This window comes from Pseudopipra pipra, chromosome 17 (genome assembly GCF_036250125.1).
Source record: "Pseudopipra pipra isolate bDixPip1 chromosome 17, bDixPip1.hap1, whole genome shotgun sequence".
In the NCBI taxonomy this organism is placed as follows: domain Eukaryota; kingdom Metazoa; phylum Chordata; class Aves; order Passeriformes; family Pipridae; genus Pseudopipra; species Pseudopipra pipra.
This window is the reverse complement of record NC_087565.1, coordinates 13,061,212-13,072,837: the sequence shown is the minus strand read 5'-3', so window position 1 is coordinate 13,072,837 and position 11,626 is coordinate 13,061,212. Positions and strand designations below refer to the sequence as shown.

Below are 11,626 nucleotides of genomic sequence, written 5' to 3'. Positions count from 1 at the left end.
GCAGCACCCGCCAGACAGCTAATCTCGGGAGCACGTCTGCACTCCTTAGCAGGGCTGGCGAGGCCGGGGGGAGGCTGCAGCTGTGCAGGAGACGGGATTCATCTGCTTCCCCTCATATACATGCAAGGAAAGCCCCTGCCCGCCCCTCTCCCGCCAGCGTTCGCCTTTCATTTGTCTCCACAGCCGCCCTTTTTCGCGCCACTGAAAGCCCTGGAGAAGTTGCAGCGCAGCCAAGCAGCTCCGGGGAGAGGGGGCAGAGCCGCTGCCCCCCCCGGATAAGCTCCCGCATGAATTAGGGGAGGACCCAGCCTTTGTGAGCAGAGCGGGAGCAGCTGGTGCAGCAGCTGTGTCCCAAACCCCGCTGCAGCCCAGGAAGCGCCTGGCTGGGGCTCCCCGGGGATGGGGAAAGCGCTGCCAGCCGTGCACTCCCGCCAGGCTGGTGGGGCTGCCTTTTCTCCCCCTCCCCAGATGGAAGAAGCATTAACTGTGTGCAAACATCTGGTCTAACTGTTGCTTGTGCATCACGGTAATGATGATACTGCAGTGGAAGGGCTCTGGAGAGCGGGCCCTGGAATATTAGAGGGGCCAAGTGTTAATTAACCGTATTAATTTCCTGTAAGCAAGGCAGCGTTTCCATTTGCTCTCTGCTGATGAAGAAATGAGGCACAGCGAGCTGATGTGATTGGTCACGGACATGCAATATGTTCCTGGTGTATTTAAGGATGTGGGGATCCGGGGAAATCACGGCACTGACAGTCCTCGGGGGAATTACAGCCACTGCCAAAGTATCCAGCAGAAAATCCTTTGAAGCCAGAAACCTGTTAGGCCGGAGCAGGGGCACTGCATGTCAGGATTTGCTCTGCAGCACAGGAGTTAATTCAGCCCTGGGAATGCCTCCTGCATCCCACGCACTGCTGGAAAAAACACCCCATCTCCTCATCCAGGGCAGGTCAGGGTCGGCAGCAGGGCCGGGGTGGGAGCCAGCACTGGCCCACAGCCCTGCCTGGCAGCACCAAGGGGTTGGGGGTCACTGTGCTCCACCAGGAGGCCCCCTAGGGACCTGTGGGGCAGCTTTTGGGGGGCACAGAGGGGTTAAACCCTGGGCTCGGCTCAGAGGGGCTTTGGGTGCCTGGCTGAGACCCCCTCACTCCACACTTCCCTCACGAGCTTCAACATCTCTGGGCCCTGCAAAAGGTCTAATCTTTAAGTGCTTTTCAGGTTATTTTAATAGCAGGATGTATTTTTTTTTTCATTTTTAATTCTGCCTTCTCATGCAGTGGGGGGTTATCGGTGTCCTGCAGGCAGCAGATACCGGCGGTGGGAGCCGCCTGTGCCTGTCTGGGGGTGGACTATCATCCCTCCCAGCATATGGGGCCACTCCCGGCCCCGTCTGCCACCCCTCTGTCCCTGCCCCTCCCCGATCGCGCGGTCCCACGGCCAAGTGCGGGCTGTGCTCCCAGCAGAGCTTTCCCTCCGTGCTGCCCTGCAAGGGGTTATCAAGGAGTGCTGCAGGAGCCGCCGAGATCCGCAGCTGGTGGGTGTTTGGAAACACAGAATGCCGTGAATCACCCGGCAAACGGACAGAGCAGATTGCGGCATCCCAGGCTTTCCATGCGAGCCGGACCCCTGGAACAGGGTCAGAGCCTCCAGGCTTCCCGATAGCCTCGTCTGGAGTCTCGGGGTTGTGCTTTTAACGAGGGAGAGGAATAACACTGAGCTCATCTCTGCACGGGCTGGGGTCACCCCTGGGGAAAGGGGACACAAAGGGATAGCCCGCAAAGCCCAAACCCACCCTGTGCGCCACCAGTGCTACCCGAGGGTGGGGCAAGCGGTACGAACTTCGCTGTGGGTGTGTGCCGGTGCCCTCCCGGGCCATCCGGAGCGGGGAACGGCCGTGCCCGCAGCCGGAAGCCCGTCAGCCCAGGAGGGACCGGCTCTGCCCGAGGCTTTCCCATGGCTGGGAAAAGCAGGAGTGGCCAGAGCCGGTTGGGAGCGGGGAATCCGCGGGGGGACACAGGGTGGGCACATGGCAGGAACACATGGGGGGACAAAAGGGGGACACGAGGGGCACAGGGTGGGCATATGTGAGACACACGAGAGGGGACGCAAGAGGAGACGCGGGGAGCACAAGGATGGGACACAAGAAGGGGACACAAGGGAGGGGACCCCCACCCCACCCCGCCCCGCCCGCTCCGCACCCACGCGGCGCCCCCGCCGCGTCCCCGGGCCGCGCTCCCATTGGCCGCCGCCCCCGGCGCGACGTCGCCGATTGGCCGCCTGTCAGCGCGGCCCCCCGCCCGCCAATGGGCGCGCGGCACCGCCCGCCGCCCCGCCGGGCGCAGCCAATGGGAGCGCGCCTCTCCGCCCCCGCCACGCCGGGCGCAGCCAATGGGCGGGCGGCGGGGCGGCTCGCGCCGCTTTTCGCGGCAAAAAGGATTTGGCGCGCAAAGGCGCGCGGGGCCGGCGCGCCGAGACAGCCGGCGGGCACCGAGCGGAGCCGCGGCTGGGATTGCAGCCGGGGCTGGAGCCGGAGCGGAGCGGCCCCGCGCCCGCCATGGGCCGCGCCTCAGCCCGCGCCCTGCCCGCCGCGCCGCCCGCCGCCCCGGCGGCACCGGCTGCCATGTGAGCCATGGCGGCGGCGGGCGGCGCGGCGGGGCTGGCGGCGCTGCTGGGCAGCGCCTCCCCGCACCTCCTCATCGTCTCCGCCGCTGCCGCCGCCGAGGAGCCCGCGGGCGGCGGCGGCCACCCCGATACCGACCTCCTGCTCTTCGCCACGCCGCAGCCCGCCCGCCCCGGCGCCGCGCCCAGACGGCCCGCGCTGGGCCGCCCGCCGGTAACCCCCGCGAGTGGGACGGGGGGGGGGCGGTGGGCGGGCGGGGGCTGCGGGGACCGGGCTGTGTGCTGGGCCGTGCAATATTGGGCCGCTTCGAGCCGGCTGGGTACCGACCGTGCTGTGTAGCCGGGCTGTACACCGAGCTGGGCTATTTACCAGGCCGAGCTGAATAGCGAGCCGTGCGATACCGAGCTGGGCTGTATAGCGAGCCGTGCTGTACACCGAACCGGGCCGGGCCGTGCTGCTCCCTGCTCTGCCCCGTGCTGTGCCATATGTCACGCCCTGCTCCGTGCCAGGCCGTTCTCGGCCGTGCCCTGCCGTACAGCCGGGCCGTGCCACGCAGCACCTGCCGGGCCGGCCCTGCCCCGCTGCCGCTCCGGAAGCCGCAGGCCCGGGCGCTGGGCCGTGCTTTGCCTCCCCCGCCGCGGCCTGCGCCGGCCTTGGGGCGCTCCCCGCAGCCTGGCGGGGCCCCCGCGACGGGGACAGCCCCCCATCCCCGCTGGCCTGCGTGGCAGCCGCGGAGCTGCTCTTGTCAGTCCCTTCCTGCCGGGCCTCCGTGACCCTGGGGCGATCCCTCGGGTCACATTCCATGACCAGTGGGATGGTCGCTGCCCCTCTGATGGCCTCATCCCTTGCAGGTGAAGAGGAAGCTGAACTTGGAGACAGATCACCAGTACATAGCAGAGAGCCTGCCGGTGGTCCGGGGCAAGGCCAGGAACCCTGCTAAAGGTACTGCTCCTCCTGACCCCCCCCCTTGACAGCCCAGCCCAGAGCAGGGGTACTGCAGCCCCACCCAACTCCCACAGGCAGCTTCTTCCTTTTCCTTCATGTCAGTTTGTTCCTGGGGCTGACCTCTTTCTGTCTGCTGTCCACAGCTGCTGCTGTCCCCTGGGCTGGTGACATAGTTGTCCTGCCCAGCTGCTGGGCACCACACCTGCTCCATCCCTCCCTGTGGGGTGGAGCTGTAGCTGCCAACATGGGGTGGGTGCAGTGTCCCAGGGGGACCTTCTGTTATCTCTCCCCTGAGCCCTGCCTGGCACAGCTGAGGTTGTGGTCAGGATGGAGCACAGGTGTCAGAGCCTGTGCCAGGTCCTGCAGCATCCTTCTCGTGGAGGGTTTGGGGAGCTCACCCCATTGCCCTGAGAAAGCACATTTGTTTTGGGGTGCCGGTCCTGGTCCCTGGTGCACGAGCCACCTGCAAGCATGGGGGGAGTTTTGGGACCTCTCAGCTCTAGCCTTGTGGCTAAAATCACACTTGTCCTTGTTGGCTGGCAGGGGCAAAGTCTCCTGGAGAGAAGTCCCGCTATGAAACCTCCCTGAACCTCACCACCAAGCGCTTCCTGGAGCTCCTGAGCCAGTCACCTGATGGCGTGGTGGATCTCAACTGGGCGGCCGAGGTCCTGAAGGTGCAGAAGAGGCGCATCTACGACATCACCAATGTCCTGGAGGGCATTCAGCTCATCACCAAGAAATCCAAGAACCACATCCAGTGGCTGTATGTCCCTTGGCTGGGCTCACGGGGCTGTGTCTGGCTGTTCCCTGGGCTGGGAGAGCCGTCTGGGACAGGCTCAGGGTAGAGCAGGGTCTTAGCGGGGTGGAGAAGTTCAAAGCAGGGTCACCAGAGCATCTGCTCATGGGTCAAGTGGTGGCTCCCTGTGGAAGGGCTGTGCTCAGTGGCAGGTGGCTCCTGAGCAGGCAAATCAGGAATACCAACACTGTGAGTCCCCCTCGGGCTCCCCAAGTCATCCCAGGGAGCGGAGGGGCTGCATCCAGGCTTGGGGAATGGACCCCAGGGCTGTGCCCTACCGGGAAATCCGGACAAGGCTGATTCCCTGGGTGTGGGGTGGGATGTAGCCTGGCCTGGCTGGGGACAGAGGGAGCTGTGGGGTCTGACTCCTGACGGACACGGTGCTCCCCAGGGGCAGCCAGGCCACCGTGGGAGCGCCCGGCCGGCACCGGCTGCTGGAGAAGGAGCTGAGGGAGCTGCAGGCGGCCGAGAGGCAGCTGGATGAGCTCATCCAGATGTGCACGGTGCAGCTGCGCCTGCTCACCGAGGACCCCGCCAACCAGCAATATCCTTTGCTTATGGGATGGGACTGGCTGGGTGGGGGGATGTGGGTGAGCCCTGGGGTGAGCCTGGCCGGCTGCAGTCCCTGCAGGGAATGATGCCTGGGTTTACTCCTTGACCCGCCCCACCGCAGCCTATGTGACCTGCCAGGATCTCCGCAGCATCGTGGACCCCTCGGAGCAGATGGTGATGGTTATCAAAGCCCCCCCAGAGACCCAGCTGCAGGTCTCAGACCCAGCAGAGGTGAGTTGGGGTCACCCCTCTGACCCCTCTGCACAGCCCAGTGCTCCCTGGGCATCCCTGCACCTCCTTGTCTCACTCCTCTCCCCTCTCTCCCCCAGGCTTTCCAGGTCTCCATGCGAAGCACTCAGGGCCCCATCGACGTCTTCCTCTGCCCCGAGGACAGCTCAGGGGTCTGCAGCCCTGTCAAGAGCCCCTTCAAAGCCTCCACAGAGGACTCGTCTCCCAGGTGTTCACAGTCCAGAGCCTCCCCACTCCTGCATCCCACCCAGGATGTGAACATGCCACTGCTTCCCGGAGAGCAAGGTGGGGCTGGGGACAGGGATGTTGATGTGATGTCATGGTGGCTCTGGCTGTGTTTGTAGCTGTCAGCACAAGCAAGGAGCTGAGATGGTGCTTGGGCACCCCAGCAAGGCAGGGAGGTGGGAACAGCTGGGTTCTCCATAGCCTAAAAAATGTTTTTTTGGGGGGTTTTATTTGGCAACTTCTGTGGGATTTACAGCTGTTTCCCATCCCCACAGAAGCGCTGCTGCCAGGGACAAGCACACTGCCCAGCAAGGTGGAGGAGGTGAGCCTGTCACCGCTGGCCTCCATGGACATTCTCCTGGAGCAGAGCAGGGAGGACTTGGCGGGTTTCTTGGCGGATGAGTTCATCAACCTGTCGCCGCCGCAGGCGCAGGACTATCACTTTGGGCTGGAGGAGGGCGAGGGCATCAGCGAGCTCTTCGACTGCAACTTTGGGGACTTCACCCCCTTGGACTTCTGAAGCTCTGCCCAGGTGCTCGGGGGAGCTGCCAGGCGAGGGGGGCAGCCCTGGCAGGGCGGGCAGGGCAGGCGGCCCCTCTGGCTGCAGCGCCCGCCGCTCCTCTCCCATCCCCTTTTTGCAATATTTTCTTCTCCCTCCAGACCCCCCAGCCAGGCGGGGGGCCAGTGGCATCCCCAGCTCCAGCCCCACAAGGGGGGATGCCAGGATGGGGTTCCCATCTCAGGGGACCCCTCCCACAGGGCCCTGGTCACGGGGGAACTGCCCAGGGCAGCCCCCCAGGAGCCCATTCCAGAGCTTTAAGCAGTCCTGTGTATAGATTTGATTAATTTATTATTGTCCCCTGGGGACAGCGTTTCATTTCCATGGGGGTTTGGGGGGGGGCTGTACAGCAGAGTGAGGGTGCTGAGAGGGTTTGTTTTGCTGGAAGGGGGTGGTGGAGATGTGGGGGGTGCTGGGTCAGGGCTGTCCCCCCTGTGTGGGAGCTGCCCATAGCCTGGCTGAGCATGGGGTATTTATTTATTATTTATGGCGTGTGGGAGCTCTCCCCGGACATGGAGGGGGCAGGAAGGAGCAGGAGGCCACCGGGGCCTTGCCAGCACATCCTGGCTTTGCTCATGTCCAAAATGAGACTGGCAAGGCCACGGCTGTGGCAGTGGCTGCAGGAGGGGGGACGGGGCTGGATGGGGCTGGTGGCCCCGGGACCATGGGCTTGTCCCCTTAGGGGACACAGAGGTGTCCCAGGGAGTGCATCTCTGCAGGTAAGGACCCAACGCTGTCTCCAGGCTTTTCTTCCCCTCCCCGTGCAGCCTTTCAGCCTCTCAGCTCTGTCTCCCCATCCCCAGGCCACTGGGAGGGGAGGGGAGGAGAGGGGGGTCCTGGGGTCCCCCCGGGCCAGGCTGGAGATGCACTTTCACTTTTACTGCCATTTAATAAGCTTGTGTTCCTCTGAGCTTCATGTTTAATAAAGGTTTCTACTGACTCTGCTCTTTGGCTGTGCTGAGGTATCTGGGGGTTTTAGGAGTGGTGGGACCCCTAGTTGAGAAACAAAGTGGTTTGGTGTGATTTTTGGGGGTTTTTTTGCCATTTCAAACTTGAAATGCATGACCAGGTCTATCAATGTCTGGGGCTGCAGGAGGTGCTTTGGTCCTTGGGGTTTTTTTTCCCCCCTTCAACTCCACACACTCCCACGTGTGGGGTGGGAGCTGGGGCTGATCCTGCCCCCACTGCTTCTCCAAAGAGGTTGTGCTGCAGGGGGATGTGGTGATGGGTCTGCATGAGGACTGCTTTTCGTTTTGGCAGCCCCTGTCCCCACTTGGCTGCTCTCCTGCCTGGCCCCCTCCCTGCCTTCCCCCTGGTTTTGGGGCAGCATTTGCATGGAGAGGGTCCCTGGCTGTAGCACCTGCACTGAGGAAGAGTGTGGCCAGAGCATGGGGCCAGTGTGAAACCAGTCCATGCATCCACCATGCCAGCAGGCTCCCTGTGACTTCCCAGCTTCCCCTGTTTGCCCCAGCACCTCTTGGTGCTGCCTAAAGGCACGTGCTTGCACCAATTCCTGGCCCAAAGTTCAAGCTCCCTGTGTCCAGCTCACTGGCAGCCCTGACCCTGCGTGCCCCAATCCTCTCTGCACCACACTGTGACTGAGGGACATTGGGGGCACTCAGGGAGGGATGTTTGGAGTTCCCAAGGACCCCCTGGCAGCCTGGAGCGGGCTCAGGGGGGCCATGGCCACCACCCCATGTTTGTGTGCTTGCTCCCCTCCTGCCCAGCCTCCTGCCTGGTTTGCCTTTAAACAGCCTGATAAATATTTCAGCCTGACCATGTTGTGTAAGCTCACCCTGCTCCTGTGCCAGCAGGTAACGGGAACACAGGCTCTGGCCAGGCTGCTGGTGGGTGCTGGGTGGCACAGCCTGGCCTCTTGTCTGCATCCTTGTGCCTCTGTTTCCACATCTGGGCACAGTCCCTGGCTCACTGTGCTGCCACTGGGTTGTTTTTTCAGCCGGACACGTGTGGATCGTGGTGTGCAGGTGTAGGTGCCAAACCCTATGGCTCAGCTTCCTGCACCCTCCCCTTTCCCAGCTCTCTAGAGCTGGGCAGCAGGGCCAGCCAGGCCCTGGCACGCCCAAACTAGTGCCCAGGAGGGCAGTGGCACACACAGCTTGTCTTGAGTGACCCCTCTGTCTGAGAGGGAGGAGCTCGTGTTTGTTGTCACATTGTCACCACATCAAATGGGGCTTTTCCAGGCAAACTGGAAGAACATTCCCATTGTTCTGATCCGTGGGGCTCCTACCCCTCAGAGCCAGGGCAGGAGGATGGGGTGGCAGGTGGGTGGGCATGGGCTCTGGTCCCTGCCTGCTGTTTCCTTCATTACAGTCGATGTGTGTCACCTTGGGGTGACAGGTGCTGCAGGGTTTCCTGCAGGGTGCCCAGCTCAGGCATATGCCAACTCCTCCTCATCCACCCCTCCTTCTCTTGTTTAGTTCCACTGTGGTGGAGGGTGATGGTGGTCTGAAATGCTGCCCAAAGAGGAGAGACCCTGGCACAGGGAGTGTCTTTCATGGGAGCCATCAGGCTCAGGGAGAGGAGAGAGGACTCACACCAACATCCTGAGCTCCATGGGGCTGTTCCTGTGCCCATCCAACCCCCCCACCAGCAGCACAGCTTTTCCCTTTTCCCCTGAGCAAAGGCAAACCTGTGATGACATTCACCATCACATTCCCTTCATAGCAAACCTCCTGGGATGCTGGGCCCTTGGGATTCCTGGTCCCCATGGAAGCAGCCCCCAGCAGGGCCAGGAGTGTGTCCCGCTGCCGCAGCCCATCTCTGAGGGATGCACTGGCAGCTCCACGTGAGCCACAGAACCATAAAAATAACCACTCTGCCTCCCAGGGATGATTCATGATGCAGCTGAAGGGCTTCCCTCCTGCTATTTCGGATCACTGGAGAAGGAGCTGATGATAGCTGGTTTGGAAGAGCACATGGCAGCTTTGGGAAGCGGCCCCAGGCACTGCCTGGTTTTATTTATCTGCTCCACAGATGCTTTTCTTTGTCAGGCGAAGCCAACACGGTCCAGGAGATGAGAATCCTGCACACATCCTGGTTGCTCCATGGGCTCCCAGCTCCTGTTTGCTCCTATCTCCCATTCCCAGGCAGTGTTACCCCACAGGGATCATGTCCATCCAGCCCTGGGCAGCTCCATTTGCACTGGCAAATGCTGTGCAGGATGTGGCCGTGGTGCTGATCCCAGGCAGCCATGGAGTCTCCTGCCCCTGTGCTGTGAGGTTTGGGCTTGGGGGAGTCAGGAGAGCCCCTCAGTGGGATGAGCTCTGGGACAGTCTGGCAGTGGCTGGGGGCAGAATTAGGTGCCCCCCACAAGGGGTTTGTACCTTTAACCTAATCCCTCCCAGAGGGTCCGGGCAGGTTTTGGGGTCTCTCTAGGCAGGGATGTCTTGCCCCTGCCAGTGCTGATGCTGCCTGCCCCACCTCTGCATCCTGCCCCAAACTTCCATATTTCCACTCTCAAGCATCTCCCGTGTTTCTTCCGTGAGGAAGGAACTTGAGGAGGCCAAACACAGCATTGTTTATTTCTGGAATTCTGGTGAGTGGGTGCTTCCCTTAATTCCAGCCTGTTGTGGTCCTGGAGAGAAGAGCCCTGATGTCCCCCTCAGCTGGAGCCATGTCACCATTCCCAGCTGTGGCTTTCGGGGTGCTCTGGAAGCACCTGTGGAAGGAGCTGGGGGCATCAGCTCCCTCCTGCCACTGGCAATTTTGCCCTGGGCTTTGCTTTCCCTCACTACCCAGCTGCTCCCTCCCACACAGGAACTCATGCTGACCCTGAGGCATCCCGATGGGGACAGAGAGCGGATTTTAGCAAACAGGAGTGTGGGAAGGCCCTCTCAGGCTTTGCTTTGATCCATGACAGAGCCCCACCATCACACAAGCCTTCCCACACTCCCTGGTGAGGTGATCCCTGTTCCTGCTGTGTCTCCTGCCTGTGTTTTTTTCCTTTTGCTTTTTTGGTTGGATTTGATGACCACACTCAAGAGCTCCAGTCCTTGGACCTCTTTCTGCCTCCCTGGGGTGGGGAGAGCCCTGTGCTGTGTGGGTGAGTGCACGTGCCCTCCAGAGCCCTTGGACACCCCCCCCATCAGGACCCAGGTGTGCTTTTTCCACCTCTTTTCCCTTGCACACACCTGGAACAGCTGGGAGATGGTAAAAATAGCTGCGATGCATCCTGCAGCTGCTCCAGGCTCAGCTTGGAGCCTCTTATCCCCGAGGGAGGAGGAGACGAGCAAACTCCATGTGCCGCAGCTCAGTCGTGTTGGGATGGGGAAGCATCTTGGATTTGAGATCTGGGTTAAGCGGAGCTGAGCTCAGCAAACAGGATGTTGCTGGGAGCTCCGTGTGGAAGCAGAGGTGGTGCTCATGGAGGCAAAGCTTGCCTGGGATTTTCCGTCCGAACAAAACCGGTTCATGTCCCTCTCTCTGTAAGTAAAATCCTGGAATGCTCCAAGAGGGAGAGGGAGCAGCCCCAAGAAGTCCCTGCACATTGTGTACCCCGGGAGCATGTGAAGCTCTGCCCAGCCATGGCTTTATCTGGTTTATTTATCTAATTATCTGTTTCTTATTTGGGAAAACCCCTGAGGACAGTCTGGGATATGGATATGGATGTCTGTCTTATTCCTCTCTGCATGCACAGGCCTCTGGGTGTCAGGCAGGGATGGAGGCAGCTCCTGCTTCCTCCTCCTCCTCCACAATCAGTATATGCCACACTGGAGGGAAGCAGCGGGGAGCAAAGGCTGCCTGGCACTGTGGGCATTGAAGGAAGGCATTTGGAGCCACCCTGCTTGCCAAGGGACCACCCCAGGGCCACTACAACCACGGTGGGACCACCCGTGGTCAAACTGAGGCCAAGTCAGGGCCAGCTGGGGAAACCAGGGCTTTCCCAGGACCAACAGTGTCCACACTGGGACAACATGTGGCCAAACTGGGACCACCAGTGGCCAAACTGGGACAAACAGAGATCTGCTAGGGCCAACCATGGCCACACTGTGACCACCCATGGTCAAACCAGGGCAGCTCCAGGGCCAATTGGGGCAACCAGGGCTACCCTGGGGTCAAAAGCAACCACACTGAGACCACTTTTGGCCAAACTAGGACCAACCATGGCTGCCCCAGGCCAACAGTGACTACAATGAGACAACCCATACCAAACTGGGACCAACTGGGCAAGCCAGGGCTGCCCTGAGGCCACCAGCAACCACACTGGGACCTCCCATGGCCAAAATGGGACCAACTGGGGCTATGTTGGGGTGTCCATGGCTTAATCCTGGAGCCAACAGTGACCACACCAGGACCACTCATGGCTAAACTAGAATATCCCCAGGGCCAGCTGGGGCACCCAGGGCTACAGTGGGGCCAACAGTGACCACACTGGGACTACCCGTGGCCACTCTGGGACCAACTGGCCCAGCACTGGGACAACCAGGGCTATCCTGGGGCCAACACTGGGATGACCTGTGGTCAAACTGGGACCAACTGGGGCACTCGGGGATGGTCACACAGCCCACGGGTGGGACCACGGTGGGCTTTACTGGAGTCAACTGGAGGCACCGCTGGGTCCAACTGGGATCCCCCTGCGGCAGCCCCGGGCACCGGGACCAGCCCCGCCCCTCCGCCACCCGCAGTGGTGGCCCCGGATGCCAATCACGGCCCGTGGCCA

The 11,626-nt window shown here is 61.8% G+C and overlaps 1 protein-coding gene across 1 annotated transcript; it reads left to right on the top strand.

Moving 5' to 3' along the window:
• Nucleotides 1–2,425: 2,425 nt before the first annotated feature.
• On the top strand, nt 2,426–6,890 carry E2F1 (E2F transcription factor 1). Its single transcript, XM_064674315.1, has 7 exons — nt 2,426–2,833; nt 3,472–3,562; nt 4,109–4,328; nt 4,753–4,905; nt 5,030–5,144; nt 5,243–5,447; nt 5,663–6,890. The coding sequence occupies exons 1-7, from the start codon at nt 2,630–2,632 to the stop codon at nt 5,905–5,907; spliced, it is 1,233 nt and encodes a 410-aa protein (XP_064530385.1). The 5' UTR covers nt 2,426–2,629; the 3' UTR covers nt 5,908–6,890.
• The last annotated feature ends 4,736 nt before the right edge of the window (nt 6,891–11,626 follow it).

Coding starts and splice junctions, on each gene's coding strand:
- E2F1 (XM_064674315.1), top strand. CDS start 2,630: ATGGCGGCGGCGGGCGGCGCGGCGGGGCTGGCGGCGCTGCTGGGCAGC. Junction 3,563..4,108: donor GGCCAGGAACCCTGCTAAAG/GTACTGCTCCTC, acceptor GTTGGCTGGCAG/GGGCAAAGTCTCCTGGAGAG. Junction 4,329..4,752: donor AAGAACCACATCCAGTGGCT/GTATGTCCCTTG, acceptor GGTGCTCCCCAG/GGGCAGCCAGGCCACCGTGG.